At 40.4% G+C, this 23,153-nt stretch overlaps 1 protein-coding gene across 4 annotated transcripts in view; it reads right to left on the bottom strand.

The window, feature by feature from the left end:
- The window catches only part of ppfia4 (PTPRF interacting protein alpha 4), a 57,375-nt gene that overhangs the window by 17,248 nt on the left and 16,974 nt on the right, over nt 1-23,153 (bottom strand). For all 4 annotated transcript variants that reach the window (XM_035151899.2, XM_035151900.2, XM_035151898.2 and 1 more), the window contains exons 3-4: nt 487-588; nt 157-321 (exon numbers count right to left, since the gene is read on the bottom strand). In XM_035151899.2, coding sequence (XP_035007790.1) covers nt 157-321; nt 487-588 — 267 coding nt within the window. The remainder of the gene's footprint in view (nt 1-156; nt 322-486; nt 589-23,153) is intronic.

The raw sequence follows: 23,153 nt of genomic DNA, 5'->3' as shown, positions 1-23,153 counted from the left end.
ATTAACAGCTTAACAAAAAGAAAAACAGCAAAAGGGAACTGATCAAAAAGTGAGGGAGGATAGCAACTGTTTAAAAGTAAGACATGACTGATGAGGTCACCAAGCGCAGCAGCCGTTTACACCTGCACGTGTGTGTGTGTGTGTGTGTGAATCCACCTTCTCATCCAGGGCCTTGTGGTGTTCAAACAGCGACTTCAGAGCTTTCAGGACCTCCACTTCGCTGGAAACTCCAGATGGTGGGGGTGCTTGTCTCTTCACCACTGTCATCCTCAGACTGCGCTCGTGACGAGACACCAGACACTCCAGGTGCTCCAACAGCAGCTACAACACACACACACACACACACACACACACACACACACACACACAAAGCACAAGCACGCATGCAGAACCAAAGAGAATACAAATTTCAAGCTTAGAAACATTATTTGTTTTTATCAGCACCACTGCACACTTGCACTCACATATAGAAATGCACACACATACCCTTGTGTTGTTCCTTTCAGCTTTCAGCTCTGATATTTCCTCCTCTTTCTCCAGCAGCTGCTCCTGGCATATGTTCAGCTCCTTGGTCAGGGTGGCAAACTCCTACAGACACACACACACACACACAACACATACAGGTTAATATTGTATCGGTGATCAATGGAATGGGCTTTCTTAGCTGTAATCTTAAAGTGCAAACCCAACTGGGTGTTCTTGACCACTTTTCTTTGCAGTTTTTGGTGACCGCGTAGCACAGGGAAATTCTAAGTACCTGTGGGAGGAATTCTTTATCAGCAGGTGAAGTTGGGACAGACATAAATAATGGGCAGTCCAGGCTCAATAAGAGGAGGTCTGAGCCAGTGGAAGCCTCATGACAAAATAGCCACCGAAATGAGACCGTGTTATCTGCTCTGCACAAACAGAACCTCAGCTGTGCCGCTCTGACCACCTCAGTGACCACCTCTGGGTTTTTCGGAGCCATAAAATTACAGTTGCAAGCGCAAAGACAAGCGGACTTGTGACTGATGACATTGTGTTTGTAGTGATGTTTCTTACATAATTCAAATATAACTTTTGTTGTTGCTTGAATACCTTACTACAACTTGCATGGAGCACTGCAAATTTAGCAATAAAGGCCAACATTCGTTTCAGGATATTTGGGTCACATTTGCTATTTTACAAGTATAAGCAACGTTAGGCTCACATCCATTTAGTCCGGGCAACAAGAATTAAGGCCACGATTGCCTGAAGTGGTTCACCTCCGTATGCCACTGCATATAATGATGTTGAAATGATTTCCTAAACATAAAAAGTTTAACCTATTCTGATCCAAATTTGATGAAATTGTATGATTTCATTATGTTGTACATAAAGTAAATATACTGTAAATACAATTGAGAGAACTGAGAACACTAAGAACAGTATCATCCCTTTCTCTCTGACACAAACACAGGAGCAAATACAATGATGAAGTATTTTTTTAATTAAACAGTGAACAGATGATCTATAATAAATTCTTAGTTGTAAGATTAAATGTATTTCACTTGAGAGCAATTACATTTATTGATGTTCATTCTTCATGCTCATTAGTCCTGCTAGAGGTCTGAGACTGAAGAGTCAGTGCTGCGGCTGATGTTCTTTTACAGCCACATCCGCCCAAACTTCACTGATGATTGATGAGTGAACATGGACCACATTGGTTTATGGCTGATTAGGATCCACTCAGTGTGTCATCAGTGAACATGTTCAAAAAATATTTTCAGCCCCTTTGTGCAAACTGTGCAAGATGTTGGTCAATAGGATTCAGGGGCAATTTAAGAGTTAAACCCACCCCAAAATAAGGGTTAGCCCTCAGTCATTATCTAAATACAATTAAAGGTCCCATAATTTTTTATGTGAGATTTCCACGTTTTGTTACATTACAATTCGGTCAATGTGTCATGACTCTAGACTTTAACTCTGGAACTCTTAGATAAAGAGTTTTTTTTTTGTGTTACTTTTGTTTGTTTTTTGTTTACTGAATTTACCCGTTTTCCTTGTGTTTGGATTTGTGTTCACTCTTTTGAGTTTTACTCCTCATGTGTCTCCAAATCAACTTCCTGTCATCCTCCTGTTTCCTGTCCTCCTGTTGTTTTTTTTTGTTAGTACTTTTTATTAAAGGACACTTTTTATTATCCTAACTTGGCTCCTGCATTTCTGGGTCCACCTGCACACCAACCCTTTCTGACACCATGGCTACATCCATACTACTACACTTTTGGTTTGAAAACAGACTAGTGATCTCTGTCCACACAAGCGTTTTGGCTCAGATAGGATCACTGCCCACCAAGACTCGATGTCTAACCTCGCAAGATTTGCTCTCCTGTGTTTAGCTAAAATCTGCTTAATATTCAATCTCTATTCCAAACTATTACTAATGTTTTAGTAATTTTTTTCCCGTTTGTCTATTTTTGTTACTCTCACTGAAAACCAGCTATTGTAATCTGCGGACTCCAAACTTGCTTACTCATAGCTCAGCATCCTGGAGTCAGAGCTCTGATAAAAAAGATTAAACTTCTCCATGGCTTTGTCTCTGTAGCTGCTGCCCAGGCAAAGCATATTTCGGCCATGATTTTTCCATTTACACCAGTCTCACCGTTACATCTTCTTTCCACTCCATTCTCTCATCTGCAATCAATCCTATCTGAGATGTAAAACTACAGTACATTGAGATATATAGTACATATATCTTTTTGTGGAAATTAAAACTTATAATGAAACACAGCAGAAGTGTGAAATATTTGACATAATTTAGAAGAGTTATTCAACATTCCACCTGGTACCGCTTAAGCTTATTAATCACAAGTTATTGTAATACTTTATATGTAGTTTGTGTTATTAGCTTTAGAGACATTGTTTGACAGATTTTAGATAGATTTACAAAGTCAGGCTGGATGATTTACTGACTTTGTGCCAAGCTAACAAAAATAAATCTAGGCCTTATTATTATTATAAGCCTTTATTATTGTTCATGAGTGAAAAATCACTTAAGTACAAAAACATATTTCTCCTGTACAGTACCCCTGTTAAGTGTGAAGTTGATTAATTCATATATTCACAGCTTATCCCACATTATTCAAGCTAGCAGCGCCACCTTTTCACAGCTACACAAACAACCACATATTGCAAATTTGATGGGCATTTTATGTTCTTTTGGGGCTGTAAAGTGACGGCCCCATTAACTTTAATAGTTTGGGAGAACGTGGTGATGGAAGTGCAGCAGTATTCTGCTGTGTGTTTGGTTTTTACAGTTTATAAACTTTAACGGCATTTCGCCCTGCAATTTTTCATTATGGGGTGAACAAGTCCTTTAACATCACATCGGCCAAAGGTGTTTGAAGATATTATGACCCAGTTGGTGCAAAAAATAAAAAGGGTTTTCTTAAAATGGTCTCACACACCAATAATGTGTAAACCTCAAATGTGGGCTGACTGAATAGCTGTCATCTATCAACCTGATTCAATATGACAAGCCCATTTATCACTGCAAGACAACATTTATGACAGAATAAGTTTTAACAATGACAGATGTCTTTCAGTTCACCACACATCGCACATCTGGCCCACAACCCCCGTGAAATGATTTCACCTGGGCGGTCCACTTCTGTTTGCCAGATCTGGGCCACCAGTAAGCCATAGCAGTACCGCATGTCAACCAAAGGTGGCCCGAATTTGTTTTGTGCTGTTTGGGCCATAAGCACCATTTACTCCATGGGCCACTTTACACTGTAACAAACTGATGGAAAAATACAGTGAATTTTGTACAGTAATGTACTGTTTTTCTTAGATACAGTTGAATACTTTAAATGTTCATGCCTTTTAGGAGGGAACATTTTACAGCAAACTACTGTCCAAAATTACGGTATATTACAATATTTTTTGTTCCACCACCCATAATTCATTTGGGCAACTCATGCTGAATCAAGTCCCATTACCTCATGAAGCACTGTCAACGTATAGGAACCAAATAGGCATTTAATACTCTAGATAGAAGGAACTCTAAGAAGAGGAAGAATTAAAGATGATGATTTCCACAATGATTGACAGCAAAGAATTGGATACTAGGTCTCCCCCTACTGCTGCTCATCCATCCTGCTCCTGGTTTACTCAACCTGCTGAGTCCAATCTTATTAACAGCAAACACTATATTGCAGACAGCATTTCCCTGTTTTGTCCTATTTGTTGAATTTTCATTGTAGTGACTGTTTTTGCTGAAATGATATGAGTCAAAATCCCTGCGTATAAAATGTTCAGCCTCCATCAGTAATGTGTCGATTTATTTGATTTTAGCAGCCACAGGATTCAATTTCTAAGTAAGCTCATTTACAAACTAAGTTGTGTTAGCTAGTTTGGTAATTAAAGTGATGTTAATTTGCAATTTATTAAAATATCAGATGTAAAATATGATCCTTGATTTGTTGTAAAATCTATAGAGGAGACTACTTTATATTTTACTTTAGTTGAAGATCTATTTAAACTAAAAAGGTTAATTGTATCATGTTTCTTTTCTCCTCCACCCAGGGAGGGAAACTTGCTTGTTATGCACATAGCCAAAAAGTTGTATGTTTAATTTAAGATTGTCCATCTTTTACAGATGTCTCCCACTCCAGCAATGTTGATGGAACCTGACCCTCACAGCCAGTTCACAACTGACTGGGTAAGTGTCACATAAGCAATGAAAGCATGAAAAAGTCACAAATGGACATTGGATGATCATTTAAGTTATGTCCTCTATGAGGGCATCCAACTCAGTTTTTACAGCCAACTTGTGTTCAACTTGCAATCTCAAGAGGATTTCACAAGCTCTGCAAATGATCATAACCTACATGCTTTTTTATCTTATTACATGTTTAGGCAATTCATTGTTGTCAACACTGAGAGGAGAACAAAAGCCAGCCGCAGGGCATGTGGTGTTTACAGTAAGAAGACAGGAGAAGCTGGTCCAGAAAATAGGTAAAAAAAATGTCCTTTAAGTGAGGCTTAATGGAGCCTAAACACATCTTCATATAAGATCTGTACTTTCACAAAGGAATAGCCCACACTGCAACCTGATGCTCATGTCTTGGGGTAACATTTGGTTTCACATTGCAGCTGTTGTCATCACCTATGTGCGCTGTGTCTACTTATACTTATACAACTTATATCACTTATTGATGGACGTGTGTCTGATGTCAGTGTCAATTCAACTATTGTATTAGGTAACTTCTGACATAAGTGCAAAAGACAAAACCATCAAAAAGAGATGTTTTCACACTGCAAACGATATGAACCATGGTTCAGTTTGATCCAGACAGAGAGCAGATCAGACTAAACTTTGGTCCGAACTGTGGTCTGAGCAACCTTTCACACCTGTTATTGAACTTCCTGTCCAAACAAGGTAGGTGTGAAATCACCCAGACTGTAGCAAAGGCGATGGAACATATCATTACTGACCTGGTTATTGCCAGTACAGAAATACACCTGCTATCTGATCCTGAAGTGTCAACAAGTCAGGTGTTACCACAACAGCGGAGGTACAAAAGCTTTTCCAGCCAAGTGTCGATTAGGGCAAGATGAAACTATATGTGCTATATAACACATTCTGTCCTCCAGAATATCACAAGTGATTGTAAAAATATTAAATGATTGTGATGCTGTACATTTCATTGACAAGTATCTAAAGTATATATTACATTCAATATAAATTGCTCACTTGTTTTCAAATATTTTGCAGCTATCATGACACAGAAATCATTATCACATTCGCCAAAAAAACACTGACTGGATTTATGAATTTGACAAATTAGATTGAGTTTTTCCTGTTTTAAGATGACAAGCTGAGCACTTCAGGGGCTCACAGCGGATATTTCTTTGTCTGGGATTGAGTGGATCTTGGTGGTGAATTGGTGATTTTGAGGGGGGGGGGGCTGAAGAGCTCGCTGTCTCTTTCAATCATGGCAAAAAGGCTCAACAGAACACCTCCTCCACTTCTCCTTTAGTTTATCTCTCCATCCCATCATCTCTTTGGCTTTTAAGAGCTCAGCATCCTCCTCTTTAACTGTTTCAATATTCCCAAAAAACTAAAACAAATTGGAGAAACAGGTAACAAAGAACACACATGAGGGTATGAACACATCACTTTCGTTAGGATTATATATAAAATATAAAACGTCGCGATGTCTAGACGAATCTATTTAATTTCTCATGAAGGTCTGTCGAATACCCTCCCTCTAGCTTCTACTGCTTTTGTACACACACACACACACACACACACACACACACACACACACACACACACACACACACACACACACACACACACACACACACACACACACACACACACACACACACACACACACACACACACACACACACACACACCACGAGATCCTAACCTCCAAAAGCCATGTGAGCTTTGAAATCCCAGGATGTTTATTCAACTTCACACACTATAGACGCGGCTCTCTGACAACACAACCTCGACATCTGTCAGAGAATATATCATATAGAGCGGAAAACGAAGGTTCTGGGTGTCTGGAGGAAGAACGCTGCTGCTCTTCTGCCTCCAACCACAATGTGAGATAGCAAGTGGTTACCAAACACTGCTGAGCCCAGACATTGTAAAGGGATTTCTCCCCTTCGCTTCCTTAAGCAGTTTGGGATTAAAGGATGTAAAAAAAATGCGGTGTGTGTGTGTGCAGAGAGAGAGAGAGAGAGAGAGGGGAAGAGATTGGAGTGCAGTCGTATAAAAGAAAAAGGGCTGAAAAAAATGTACATTCAATCTCTCTCTCTGTCAGACACACACACGCACACACACACATGTGCACACACGCACACACGCACACACATGCACAAAACCCCAAAAAGTACAAGGTTTGCTTATCAGTCTGCTTATCCGTACACTCTCTCTCTTGGTCTGTGTGTGTGTGCTTGGCTCTAAATGTGTGATCTGCACTCTGATGGGTTAACACACACACACACACATCACACCTAAACTGTGTCTAAAATCACCCCTCATCCACTCATTTACTCTTCCCTACACAATAAGGACTATATAGAGTTTACATGATATCAAGTATTAAACTGAGGTTAGACACCGGCTCTATTGTCTCAGGAGGGAAGGTGAAGCGAGCATATGAAGAAGTGCACGTGGTTTCATTCTTTTTATTCTCTTGTGGGAATTAATAAATATTCTCTCATGGTGCCTCCGCACTCCTCACAAATGATGTGAGGATATTTTGTTTTGCCAGTCGCTTGTTATTCAGCAGTGACGTTGTGGTTGAGGAAACTTTCAGTGTAAATGAATCCTACTGAAGCTGCCGCAGTAATACTTTTCTCCTCTCATCATTCACAGAATTGACAGACTCTCACAAAACCCCTCAAGTGAATCCTGAAATTGGTAAATCTAGTGCTGTGCACCACACAGTTGGGATTCCTAAAAATGTTATTATTTTAGAGATGAATGTGTGTGTCTGTATTTTGTTGCGCTCTTTATCTAAATAAAGATCAAAATAATTATATCCCAAGACTACACAAGTAGTGAAAAGAACTGTTGTATTTACTATTCTGAGTAACACGATCACTCTGAAAGCCCCAAAGTGGCATCCTTTTTACAACCATGTATATTAAGGCATCCCTAACAATCCCTCTGCAGTCCTAGCACTTCTAAAAGATTGACCATCATGTGTTTTATACAGATCTCTCAGACATGCATCGACGCTACACAAGAAAAAGAACAGATTAAACATCCTCTTGGTTTTTGCCATAAAAGAGTTACGGGCCAATATTCGCTGCGTTCCCGTTGTTAGTTCAACATAGTGTTAGAGCCATATTGAAGTAAAGAAGACGATCAGAGATTTACAGAACAAAGGTTGTAATTTTGCAGGAAAAAAGTCATAATTTTATGAGAATAAAGTTGTTTTACAAGATGAAGAAAAAAATTATAATTTGGAAATAAGACGCAAGAAGAACGCGTGCTTGCCGGAGTTTCTCTATCATACGCAATCTTTTTAAAATCCTGATACTTTTGATAATGCGGAGCTGATGAGCCATGAGAAAACTTCATCCAGAATCTGAGAAATCAAGTGTACTCATAGCAACGCAGTGCTTCTGATCATGTAACCTGCACTATCCAACCTATGGTTTATTCATGCAGAGCACACACACACACACACACACACACACACACACACACACACACACACACACACACACACACACACACACACACACACACACACACACACACACACACACACACACACACACACACACACACAGAATAAGAGGGCAAGTTCACAACTGTTCTCTGGAGGTTGTTGAAGGTTATTTGTGAGAAACAGGGAATCACGAGCAAAATACCATATTTCTACACTTCATTGTCAAACAGCTCCTGTAGATGGTTGACTTAAAAATCATTCATACATGAGCCTCTAACTTTATACCAACTGCACTGCAATGTGTGGGTATATTGACAAGCCAGTAACACACAGCCAAAACTGATTTCATCCAGAGTCTGAGGACGACGACTTGGATCATCTTCTCTGTGAGCGTCAGTTAGTGGGAGGAGAGGAAACGAGGAAAATATGTGGAAAAACAAATACAGCAAAGAGACTAAAACTGTAACTGATTATTAACTCTCTCACACATTGTATGATTCATAGTTGAGGGTTGTGATATCATTTTTGACAATCAGAAGATGTTTACAGCTCCAGTACACATCACAAGTACTCAGATTGCTCCTTGCATGATAAGTTTCGTCAAGAAAATAAAATTCCACTGCATTTAAAGATGTTCATGTTACTTGTCCTTCGTCGTTGGTTCGCTGTTTCTGAAACACAATTTTTCTTATTTTCTAACCCTAACCCCTGCTCATCACTCCCATCAATCCTGTGTAATCATATGGGGGAGTGATTAAGTTGGAGCCTAGACGCCAAACACTAAACCTGCATAAACGTTTGAACGTGAGTTGTCTGACTGAAATCAATTCATCAGATTTGCTTTTCTTGTTATTCCCCATGCTGACATAGAAGTCTGGTTTTGGCCTTCACAGCAAGATCTGACTTTAACTATACTATAAATTGATTCAGAAACAAGATAGAAAGTGTTCATTTGAGTGATTCTGTAGAAATATGGTGCAAGTTTTATAGTAAATGCAAGATAAGAGTCACAAAGTTTCATGACTAAAACTATAATGATCGCTCTCTGTGGAGAGGCAGAGAAGAGCAGCGATACCTCGTCAGAGATTGTGTGTGATGATGAGCTCCTGCACACACCAGAAGACACTGAATTAACTGTGATGTAAATCGTGGTAATTCACTAAGGAACGCCGCAATGAAGATGAATGCAGGGATCGGGGGACGAGAGAATGTGTGAGTCCCCGGGGAGACTCGGATATCACAGATCTGTAACTCTTCACCACTGCAGAGAGAGAGAGAGAGAGAGAGAGAGAGAGAGAGAGAGAGAGAGAGAGAGAGAGAGAGAGAGTGCGGGGGCAAACAGGAGAGAGGTGGACTCGACCTTCCTCTGACAAATCTTAGCCAACACACACACACACACACACACACACACACACACACACACACACACACAAGAACTCTGACACACTCTACCACTACAACACCTTGCCTGGGTGTTGGCCCTAGGTAGGCAGTGAGTAATCTGTTGCCATGGCACCACCCCACACACGGCTGCCGTTGCGATGGCAACGGTATCATTAGGAAAGTGACGTTTTTGAGCAGCATACACAAACTTTGCATGAGCGTTTAACACACACACACACACACACACACACACACACACACACGCATGCACGCACGTACGTACGCACGCACGCACACACACACACACACACACACACACACAGAAACACATCCGCTGAGAGTGTGATGCTGAGATGGAGATGCAGCTGACTGCAGGAGAAACGTCTCCACCCTGACTGGTGCTACAGAGGAAGAACAACTCTGGCTGGAAACTCAGGATGCAGAACATGGAACATAAAGGACAAGCGCAAGTTTTCTTTGGATAAGTCCTCATGGCTGAGACAGATGTAAAAAAAATTGGCCTCTGCATAATCACTGTGAGTCATGAGCAAATCAGCCTAAGTGAAGCACATTAGGGATAATGCCAAGGCTGACTGAAGCTGTGCCAGCTCTGGACTCACTTCTCCAACGCTGAAAACGCCACTGAAAATACGCTCGGTGTAAATACAACTCAGTAAATCGCGCTCGGAACACCTTTTACTCAGAGAACGAGTTGATTCCTGTTTGAAATCCAAAGCAAACGTGAAGCCAAAAGAACCACTTTAAATGAGACCTCGAAGAAACACGACTTCCCATCGAAACATGCATTTCAACAGTCATTTAATATCCTGATTATTTGTTATAAAGTTGACTGATGCAGCAAAAGCATTTCTAGGGTGGACACATCAGCTCTGTCTCTCTTTCCCCAAAATATCCCTCTCCCATGCTTCAGTCAACAAAGTGGTGTCAAATCCCTGCAAGTTTTCCAACTCTCTGTCTCCTCCTCCTCTGTGCCCAGAAAAGCATCAATTCACGTATCCCACTGTCCTACAGGGAGGCAAAGCACAGACCTGCACCGGAAGAGAGGGACAAGGAAAGGCAGGAAGGATGAGAGGGTAGTACTTCCTCTGCTTGGATGAAAGGAGAAACACAAAGAGTTTTTTGTTCCTGCATCAGTCGAGTTTATCTCTCATATGCATGTTGTAATAAACACATGGTGTGTCGAGGTCGCACAGCAGACACAGAAAAGGAGAGGATTTCCCAACAGTGCATGACACATATTCATATTCTTTATTGCCCTGGACCATTGGGACATTTCATTTGGCTGAAAACTTGCAGCTACAGCCGCAGCAACCAGTGAAGAGCTTCAGTGGAAAGGGGGTGCCCACATTTTCTAAACCAATATGCAATTTGCATGACGGCAAAGCATTAATCATTCGTCGCAGCCTGATTGAGGCATGGTGGTGAAAAGGAGGGAGGAGGAGGAGGGGAGGAAAAGGTGGAGAAGAGGCCATTTCTCAGCCCCTGAAAAGAGTCATCAGCGCTGAAATCAATACTCGGCTCAGGATATGTGGAGAATGTAGAGAAAGCTATTTGAGCTGGAAGACATCCATCACCAGTAACGTCCCAAAACTGTACAGCTGCCGAGTCCCTACCTGGTGCATGTAGCTGTTAAAGTGGGTCCCATTCAGAAGGTGGATCTTCACTCTTGGGTTCATGGTGGAGGATGAACATATCAGATCCCTCAAGCCGACCCCCCATAAAAAAGAGAGGCAAATGAAGAGGAAGAGGAGGAGGAGGGAAAGGAGGTTAGGGTGAGGAAGGTGGAGAAGTGTGTAGCAGGGCTGAATGAGACTCCCTCTGTCCTCCGCCGGGACAACAGCACTCAGCCTGTCAGCGTGCTCTGTCTGCAGCCCAGAGACAGAAACAGAATGAAACACAAATGATGAGGATGGAGGGAGGAGGAGGAGACAGGGAAGGAGGAAGGACGGGGCAGGGTTTAGACGAGGACTGCTCGGGGCTCTGGCCACCTGTTCTCTCTCTACACACACACACACTCACACACACACACACACACACACACACACACACACACACACACACACACACACACACACACACACAGGCACACGTACATGGAAGTTTAGGCACTCTGTGGGAGTTTTTAAGTCACATTTGGAACTAATGCCAAGAATTACCATGAAATTAAACGCTCTATTTCCTCTTAATAAAAACTCCAGTCACTGCTTACTCAACACAAATTCAAGAGACCCATTTTCCTCCAGCGTGACATTGTGCCTGCTGATTCTTTCTATTTATAAATGGCAGCCTGTTTCATTTCTCTGCTCTCAGTAGGATTTCACAGAGCATGCACTTGACTGAAGCGCCTTCCGGTGATTTTACACGATATCAAGTATATCAAGTATATTTATTCATCATATTGTTATAATGTCGTCTGCAATATTAATGATCCTTTATCTTTTTTGGGCACCATGAGATATCGTTATTGCATTACAAAGCAGTGTGAAAATGTAGAAACTGTGGCTCAAAATCTTGTTTGATTTTAAATATTTGGGGTCAAATATTCATGACCTATGTTATCACATGATCTGAATGACTTAGTCTTTAAGGCCACTTAAAGGAAAACAAATCTGAGATTTTGAGAATTTAGTCATAATATTACAACTTTATTCTTGTAATAATATTACTTTTTCCTCAATTGCAACTTTATTCTTAAAATAATATAACTTTATTCACGTAATGTCATGACTTTCACCTCATTTACGACTTTATTCTCGTAACATTACGACTTTATTCTCTGGATATAATGACTTTCTGTTTAATTACAACTTTATTCTCATACATCTCGTACCATTTAATTCATTCTCGAAATCGCATATTTTCTTCTCCAATATGGCCCTAATTCAAAGTTATTGCGCTTACTTTGTGTGATATAGATTTTTTTTAACATTATGTGTAAAACGCTGGAGCATACTGAACAAATTGTGTATGTACTCTACATCTTTAAATTGGAAAAGGTTGCAGTCAGAGGGTCTACTTTCTTGCACCTGGTTGTCAGGGAAACAGGGTTCACAGGAGAGAGGAGATGAATCGGTGAGGCAGACTGCACACATCAAAACATCCTTTTGTGACTGGGGTGACTTCCACCATTACCTGACAGCAGCTTACTGCAGGCTGGAGACACAGCCTCACATCCACTCAGTGGCCAAACCCACCGGCCCCCTGCTGCTTTATGGGTTAGTGGTGACGTGGAGACCCCTACTGGCAGCATGAGGTTGCAAGTCATGTATACACATTAGCTAAATATGTGTGAGGAGGCCAGTTAACCAGCTTTGCAGTAGCAAAGTAGCCGTGACTTCATTATTCAAATAATGTGCACTTATTGCGCATGAAGTCATCTCGATCCAGGGAAACAAACGACAAGAGAAGCCAGTAATAATTCATGAAATGTGATAACTTCTCATCCATGTGGAGCCAGAGACAGAAACACAAAAACATTCAAACTCACACTTAGCGCAAACACACACCACACGGCAACACAAGCACATCAGCAGTACTGACAAAAACACAAGAAAGTGAATTTTCTGCACAAGAATTCACAGACCCCTCACTTCTTTTTAAAAACTGACAGCCTCTCACAGTTCTCTCTCTCTTTCGCCTCCTCTCTCTACCTAAGTCTCTCTCCCTCTCGCTGCTGCCTAACTACACTTGATTACTTCTTTCACACTCTATCCGCTCCTCCATGCTCCCTCTCTTATCCCCCCTTATATTTTTCTTACTTGGCTCACCCTCTCTCTTACTCTCGTCTCTATTTTTCTCAAGCATTTCTTATCTCGGCTGAACCACCCTCGACAGACAGCAGCCATTTTGCATCATGACATAATGTGGAGCAGGGAGCATGCACCTCCATCCCATTATCACTGAGTTTGGTTTCAGAAAAAGAGGGAGACCTCCATACTAGTATATCTGAATCCCAGAGATAATGCGTTATCTCAACATAAGTCTGACAAAGAGTTTGAGATGCTGAATACCTTTTAATTATAATTACTGTAATGCACTAATCCCACTGAATTACATGCAGTGTCACTGATGGGATTGAGATAAGGCTCTAATGCAGTTTTAACAATAAACCACTAAGAATAATGTATTAATGCCAAGACTTACTATGTAATCTTGTTTGGTCACTGCAATTTTGATTTGATCTTAATTTGACATGTCTGCTGATTTACTTTCAAAACTAGACATGTAGAGGCAGCGTTCAGTTTTTATGCTCTACATATGAAGAACAAGCTCCCAGAGAACTGCTGCAACTCTTAGTTCTTTAAATTCAACGCTTTAATTTCCTTTCCTTTCATTAAATCAAATGAATACCAATTTCTTACACTGCACTGTTACTTTCACCCTTTTATTTGTTATATTGTTTATTTTTTACTCTCTACGTAACTCTTTTTTAATTTTCTTTCTAAATGCTTCTTTTGTGTATTGTCTTATGTTGCTTTTCCACTTTGAACGGCCTTGTTGCTGAAATGTGCTGTGAGAATAAACCTGTCTGGCCTTCATATTATTGTTTAATACTATTGTGGTTGTAATGGAGTATTTAAAGAGAAGTTTGACATTTGAGGAAATACACTTAGTTGAGGTAAATGAGAAGAAGGATACCATACTTATATCTCTAAAATTAACACACTGCTATTATCTGTACAATAAATATAAATATCCAACCAGCAGCCAGTAGATGAAAAAATGTAAAAGGCACATTTTGTAAATTCGGAAAATAAACAGTGAGCTTCAGAAGTGTTGGTATAGGCAGATGTGTTATCTTTGGGACAGAGCCAGGCTAGCTGTTTCCCCCTGTTTCCAGTCTTTATGCTAAGCTACATTAACCAGCTGCTAACTGTAGCTCCATGCTTACTGGTCAGACATGAGAGAGATATCTACTTATCTTAACAATTACATTTCACAAATGCATCAACTAGTCATTCAAAATAACATCTATAAAGAGCAGACATAGTGGGTGGTGTGCTTTTAAGCCTGGGTTGTATCTGCTAAGCTTCAGGCTGCTTCCCAACAAGCTCCACTAATCAGATGGGTAGGCCAGACTGTCGCCTGAAGGATGAAACCCAGGGCGAAAAAACATCCATGAGTCTGTTTCTGCTTCAAACAAAGCTGTGAGCACACTGTAAAAACTGAAATGCCCTATATGACAATGTCAGCACTTACATTAAGGCAGAGATCATCTTGAATCGTAAATGTAAAAATGTAGAACTTTAAAATCGACTGTTTTATTCCATCCACGTTTCGGGAAACAGTCTGGGAAGAGTCATACCTTCCTCAGCTCCTCACCCCTCCTGCTCTCCTCATTAGTTTTTTTTTCTGGGAAGAGTCATACCTCCTCCCTCTCCTCTGTCACCTCCTCTCTCGTGGCCCTGCAGCCTAAAGCACCTGTGTCAGCTCCGTCTTTCTGTCTCTGCTGCTGTCCTCATCAGTCAGTCGCAGAACACGGGTTCCCTCCCACCATCGCCCCTTCACTGTGTCCTTGTCAAGCCCTTGCTCCGTCCAGAGGGAAGCCTCTTACTGCCACTGTACGCACAATCATTGCAAACAACAGATGCACTCACAGGCTCCGTTTGTGTACACGTTCACATCTGAACTCTGAATGAAGCCCTAACTATACTCTGATCCCAGAGATGGGAAAATGTAAATATATTTCATCCTCGCAGCCATAAAACACAAATTACAATCAGAGTATTTAAAAAATAGAGTCTATATAAAAACATTTCAAGTGGGTGTATTTTACTAGGTGGCATTTGTGTGTCTGTCTGTCCCAGTAATACACCCGGCAGTTTCAGTCTCATTTAAACTTGGCCCATTGATTGGGGTTAGTGTCAGGACCTGCAGTATTGATTCTTCTTCAAATCCGCCAAAGGTCAAGGGCAAAGCATGGGATCAAAGCCTCATGCAAACAGTAAAATGATTAAAGCCATTTAGATTTTGGCCAAACTTGGTATGCACCCTGAGATTCACATGACTATTGTAATTAAACACGCCTGCCATCAACTAATGTACTTTCACAAATGGTGGGGCTGAGGGAATTTTGAGAATTTGCCAAATCATAATAAATCTTTGTAGATATTTTCAAGCTTTGGTTGGGAATATAGGCCTCCCTAAACATTTTCAGGCTGACCCATAGGGGGTGCCAGGTATATGTAATATACACAGACTGTATATAGAAGCATCCACTTCGTCCCACTATCCAGAAACGAAGCCAGAATTTCCCAGATACAAACGCTGCTATCGATCGGGAGATGGAGGTGCAGCAGCAAGATTCTGCCAATACACGCACTGAACCAATCGTGAGTCAGTCTCAGCTGTCAATCATGACGTTTCACCCCGTTTTTGTATCATCAAAATAACAATTAAAACCAGAATTACTGAAAAAATTAACACGTAGTATGAAATAACTAAATGACAATCATTTTTAAGGAAAATGTATTCGATGCATACTGTTTTAGTTTGGTCCATACACCATTTATTAATTAACATGGATGAGGTACGCTGCAGCCAGCCACCAGGGGGTGATTGACATTCTTTGGCTTAACTTTTTGGGAGCAGCCATGTCGTCCATCTTTATACACAGCCAATGGTAATATAAAATATTGTAAAAAATGAGTACTTCAAAACCCAGGGGTCAGAATTTCACAAAAGTTGCCGTGGAGGCAAATATTAGCCAGAATCTCAAGTTTTATAATGATTGGTGATTGGTGTTTGCTAATAACTCAAGATACCTTTGATCCTAAATGAAAGAAAATGAAACTTACTCGACCACACTTATGCCCACAAAGTAAACATATCATATTTTACAATCTAATTTTACAATATGATCAATATAGATGCATTATTATTTTGTTGTCTTGCATCTCTCTTATAGTTGTCGAGTTATAATGAGGTAACATTCACTCTTATGTGTAAAAGTTCAAACCTTCATACCGAAACATTCTAACAATGTAACACATATTGAATATTTCAGTTTCTCTCTGAGTTCCTTTCAAGTTTTAATATATAAACCCCCGCTATACACAAACATACTGACTCATTCTCTGAAAATACACAAAGTAACACACGTATACTCCAGGGACCCCACCAACACACACACACTCAGTCCATCCCAGCTGCTCTGTTTTGCAGATGAAAGTGTATCACAGTTCTAGAGGAAAGCAGGAGATGCATCAAAGCTGCACAGCTGTATAAATATTAATCTACATATTCAGAGTAAATAAACTGCTCCAAGGGTACGCCCAGCATAATTTGCAATAATATCCTCTTTTCCTAATCCTTCATGTAGCTAAAAATGGCTGTGAGTAACGGGCAGCCTAGGTGCTGTGTGTATTTGTGTGCGTGTGTGCAGGTCAGGGAACGCTGCTCTTGCCCTTCAAAGGACACAAACAGCAGTGACAGGATGCAACTCTACACCACTGTGAGTGTGTGTGTGTGTGTGTGTGTGTGTGTGCGTGTGCATGTGCATGTGCATGTGCGTCTACAGTAAGTCCACAATAACTGTAACTATAATGACAGAGGCACGACCAGCACCTCTCGTGGTGCCTGAACGTGAGGTGTCACATTACTGTCCTGTCCTTCTCCCACTGCATCTGTCCTTCTCTCAGACCACAAAACACACGGATGGATGCACGGACTGTGGGACTGAATACAAAAACATAGTCAGTGCTCAGCTGGGGTGTAGCTAAAATGTCACATCCCAGTATTTTTCACATTATTACAGTTTTTCTCGATTGCTTAAGCACGATTTTCAAAACAGGGCCCGGTGTTTCAAAACACTACACACAATCAGCACAACCACACACACAATGAGCAGAACACCTCCGATCCTTTGCAAAATGAAACACTCTTGTAAAAACTATACACTAATTTATTAAAACCATAGTTTGTTACCATATGAAACACACACGTTTCATATGACTTCATTCTGTTTGAACCAGTTACACACTGCTGTTGCTGACCTAAAACACGTTTAGCAATTCCACTTCTCAGTGATTAGAGTACTGTAAGTGAAGTACACAGAGAAAGTGAAAATATACAATAAATTCACCAAACACTACACAAGACCAATGCTGCAGACTGATGAAAATATAATGTATTTCTCTCCATATACCCAAATCAGCCAACATGTCAACATGGAGAATCACAACAAAACATGTCCCAGTTTTCATGCTACTACAGTCGTGTGCATAACACTGTAAGCTCAGCAAATATCAGACAAACAGAAGATTCTGTATCCAGTACAGGTTACAATGACAGGTTTCACTGTATATCTCACGACATGGTCAACTAGTGCTGCACGAATTTCATTTGATAAATTTGGTCCTCTTCTTCTTTGAGCACGTTCTCCTCCTGCTTCATGTCTTCCTCTTCCTCCTGCAAAAAGTGTGAGTCTGACATTGTGCTTATAGTGGTGCAAATCTGGGCCCATGTTTTGCTCCTTGAGTGTAAGGTTTTGATAATTGTGTCATACTTTTGATTTTAGTGTTTATGCAAGAGCATGAGTGCATGTATACATTTCTATTACAGATTGTGATTAAACGGCAGTTTCAACAAGGTGTCTGGTCGACCAATATTTTTGAATTTAAGTGTCAACTGATCAGCCTTCGCTTAAAGATTTTGACAGGTATTAGATGGGGAATAACAATCGGTATAAAAAACCTTTTCTGGATAAATACAAATCCAGTGTATGATAATTCAGAATTGAATTTAAATACTATTGTAATCTCAATGTTAAACAGCCAGAGGTGAAAAAAGGTGAAGATTGGAAGAAGTGCAAACAAACAGAAATCTCCACTAATATCATGGAAGGAGAAAGATACCTAGAAAGGTGAAATGACTTTGTGTACACTCAGTCAATTAGTTCATTTATTATCCTTGAAGGGTTCATTTCCACTACACTGCACATTCACTTCCACATACTTCTATGTGTTATAATGTTTGTCCATTTCATTCTTAATTATTCTACCTCTTTTTAATTCTTAACTTTTTAGTGCACTGTATATTTAAGATGAATCTTCTCCTCAATAAAAGGATAAAAGTGGATGAATAGGTTTGTGTGTTTTCCAGACATGTCAAAAAATAACATGATGCTCTCTCAGAATACTTAAAGCTGAAAACAACACAACCAAAGGGCATTAAATATATACAAGTAATGCTGTGGCCCACAACTAGTTTCATCACGTCACACTTTGAGGAAAAAATACTTTTTATTAAAAAGATGCCGCTTCATAGCAGTTTTATATATCCATGTCACAAAGGACAAACATTTCACAGACATGCTTTACTTTTTTAAGATATTAAAACACACACACATGCACAGTCGCAGAATATACAGACCCAATATATAGTTACTGTCTACAGTCCAATTTACATTCAATGACAATAAAGCACCTTGCACATGTTTCGTGAAATGTCGTGTTTTATGTGAGGACTGTGATCTGAATGATGCATGCTCACACACACACACACAAACACACACACAGACCTACGTGAATCCAAAGAGTGAGCACCAACAACATATCTCAAAAGGGTCCTGACAAAGATAGAAAAACAAGCATAAGCAGACACACACACACACACAAACATACACACAGACACACACACACACACACACACACACACACACACACACACACACACACACACACACACACACACACACACTAATACATAGGAGTGACAGCTCTATAAAAACGATTCGCCTCTAATCTGGTCCATGCTATGATGACCATGGTTATAAATCATGTGTGTGTGTGTGTGTGTGTACATCCATCACAAGACCCTGGATGATTTATTTATGAAATGTGATTTTCTGGAACTCAGACACACACACACACACACACACACACACACACACACACACACACACAGTTGACTGAGACAGACACACAGTGGTCACTCTCAATCATACTTTACTGTTATACTGATGTACAGTATTTGCTCTGCCAAGAAATGATTACGTTTATTTTGGGATATGAGGATTTAAATCTTCTGTGTGTACTATGAACATGTTCAGGAGGAATGGGGTCATTTACTTTGTGTGTGTTTGAGCCTGTATTTTGTTTGTGTGTGTGTGTGTGTGTGTGTGTGTGTGTGTGTGTGTGTGTGTGTGTGTGTGTGTGTGTGTGTGTGTGTGTGTGTGTGTGTGTGTGTGTATGGTTAATGTAGCAGTCCGTTATTTTCCCACTGGTGTAATCCCTAACAAAGTACCAATCCGTCTCTTTATGACTCATACAGTGGGAGCTCATTTTAACTGAAAATACAGACGACTCTTTACGTCACAGTGTGTGTGTGTGTGTGTGCGTGTGTCGTCTAAAACATTCACACTAACAAAAATCCTCAACAGAATAAGGGTCGTGCTGTATTTAAGTTTAATAAATGCATATGTCTGTATGGTCGAATGCAATATTCTCTTCAAGGCCAGCGGGTAAAAAAGATGGAGGAGAGACGAGGAAATATTTATGTGGATGGGTGTGGCATGGATTGCGTGAGTAACTTCTCTGCCACTTCTTTGCACTTTGTGTGTATCTGTGTGTGTGTGTATGTGTGTGTGTGTGTGTGTGTGTGTGTGTGTGTGTGTGTGTGTGTGTGTGTGTGTGAGTGTGTGTGAAGTGAAGCTAGTCACACTGAGTGACTGAGTGAGCTCATCTGTTCTCAGGGTCTATAAATATTGTAGATGCCATGTGCCTGCAGTAGACCTTCACAGCAAGCTACTGTATGATATCATCCTGGCACACCTCTAAACACACAGCTGTGCTACCGGGGCCTAATATCCATGGCAACGCTGGGGTGTGGTAGGTGGGGATGCAAAAACCCAGAGAGGTTTGAAGAATAAAGCAGCTCAAACTGTTTCGAACTTCTATATTTCCTTCCCATTCTCCTTCACCGTTAATTTTCTTGATTTTAATATTTTTTTATTTATTAATTAAATCAGCATATATACTGATTTTGGCAGCTAAAATACCCCAAAATCCTCAATGGTGCCATGCATTCATCTTCTTCCCCATGGTCTGTGTTCCCTTTTGTTTTCCATCTGTCCCATTTTTAGTGTTAGTCTTGCCTCTGTGTGTGTGTGTGTGTGTGTGTGTGTGTGTGTGTGTGTGTGTGTGTGTGTGTGTGTGTGTGTGTGTGTGTGTGTGTGTGTGTGTGTAACCTGCTGCAGTATTTAAACAGTGGTTCATTCCTCCAGACTCTGCCAGATCGTCCAGTCGCACAGTGCTGTGACGCTGTAGCCGTTTAGACCTGGTTTCTGATGCTGAGCCACTTTTTCTGTTCGTCTGTGCCTCAGATTCAAGATCCAGTCAGTTTCCAGCCACGTCCATCTTTGTCCTCTTCAGTTTGGTTCTGATTCCTCGCCTGATTCTATTACTGACTGTAACTGTAGTAATTCTGACTTCTCAAAATATTGAATGGTTTTCTTCAGGTGATTTCACACCTGAAAGACCAAACCAGGTTTATGTCCTAATTAAATTGTCTTACTCTAATGTTGTCAATTTTGGTTTCAAAATGTAATTTGGTAAGCGCAATTTTGTATGACATAAGGACCACTGTCATCATCACCTGCATTGACTGCGTCTACCTGCACTTGACACTGATTGGTTTGTAGACAGACGTGCTCCTGACAATGGTGGGTTGTAAATTCAGCTGGTAGTAGTCTTTCTGTTTAAATGCAGAAAATGAATGAACCAGTACATTTTGTTCATTTCGTCGTTTCATCATTACGGTATTACTACCAACTACTCACTAACTTCAGGTGCAGTACTCAACACTAGTTTGAATGTGCCAAATGAAAGTCCTCGCTGTTTTTATATTGTCCGAGGCAAAAATTACAAGCATCCTGTGAGCCTGGGACACTCTTTATGAAGACACCCATAAGGTTCAAGACCATGATCCAAGAAACCTTTCACACCGGTTGTTTTAGTTCAGACTAAACTGAAAAGTCTGAAGCCCCTTTAGTCTTCAACAATTACCTTGGACTTCCTCACATTAAAAACTAAATGATTAATTGAGAATATACATTATTGATGCCAAAAATCTTTGTTAGATGATTAGGTAGTACCCTAATATACTGTCACATCTACCTCTGCAATAATTCACAAAATTAAAATATAATTTATATTTTTAAATAGACAAGTACCTAAGATTCTCTGCCTTTACAGTGAATCTTTTAGATGTGTAATTGTGCCATCACCTTTTGGGGCATTATTTGCTAAAATAGGAAGTTAAAGAAAGCAAACACTTGAGATTGCTTGACAAGCATGATGGATGTTATATGTTGTTATATGCCACTCCCCACTCCCTCTCCATGTATCTTCTGGAGCTAGACTACTATCAATAATGACAAAAATATCTCCCAGAAATAGCCATATACTCCTCATATCATATGACACTTGTGTTTCAGCCAATGGATCCTCTGGTTTCCTATAAGCTGTTACTATTTTAAGCAGTGCTTACATTTACCTTTGATAAGAGCACTGCCAATTTATTGTTTTGCCAATATGGAGCGATATGAAAATGTTATAAATGTTTGGTATTTATTTATATATCTCTGCCCTCGAACTACTATGTTCACACTGACAATATAGCAACACAGCTCTGCCTCATGATCCTCTGCATCCATACCCTCAACTGCAATTTATTATTTTTACTGTTGATTAATCTGCAGCTTTAAGCAATTACCCTTAATTGTTTCAAAAAAAAGAGAGAAAAAGCCGCTGATTTGATCTACAAATTTTAAGTTGACTGGCCAACCCCAGGTGATGGACCAAAGTAAAAAGAGGATAAAACACATAGTGCATCTAGGACAGCAGTGACACAAGCTCTTATTTTCATTTCTCTGGGTCTATCGCTGCTTTCATCCTCCTGTTCCAATGAACAGGGGATTCCTGCACACAGTCCTTCAACCAGACCCACAAACAGACTGAGCCGCTTAGTTCTGGCAGCCGATCAGAAGCAGCTATCAAGGTTGAGGCTTCATGTGCCAATGAAGGAACACACACACACACAAATTTGAAAGTGTAAAATTCAGCCAAAGTGTGTTTTGATCCGAGGAAGCTTTCAAATACAGCTACTTGCACCTGGTGTAAGTATATTAAGGCTGATGCACAACAGATCATACTAATCACACAAGAGAGAAAAAAAACACAAACATCCACACAGTATACACACAAATACAGAGTTGCTGACAGTTGGCGTCCCACAGGACAGAAGGTGTCAGGAAGTCAACATCACCCCCTCCCTAACCAGCCCCTCAGTTTCCATGGAGACTGAAACTGCAGGTCTTTAGGAGGTGAGGAGTCTGCACAGAACACACACACATGAACACACACACACACACACACACACACACACACACACACACACACACACACACACACACACACACACACACACACACACACACACACACATAAAAAACTCACTAAAACAAAGCATATATACTGAGTCTAACTAGGGCACAGAGTAGAAGGACAGCAGGATCTTGATGAATATGCAGTATGTATTGTGTGTGAATGAACGTATAGTTGACTGCAGAGCTGGTTGGCGTCG

The sequence above is a fragment of the Hippoglossus stenolepis genome, chromosome 3, assembly GCF_022539355.2.
Source record: "Hippoglossus stenolepis isolate QCI-W04-F060 chromosome 3, HSTE1.2, whole genome shotgun sequence".
In the NCBI taxonomy this organism is placed as follows: Eukaryota; Metazoa; Chordata; class Actinopteri; order Pleuronectiformes; family Pleuronectidae; genus Hippoglossus; species Hippoglossus stenolepis.
The sequence above is the reverse complement of the archived record's forward strand: the minus strand, read 5'-3'. Positions and strand labels throughout refer to the sequence as shown.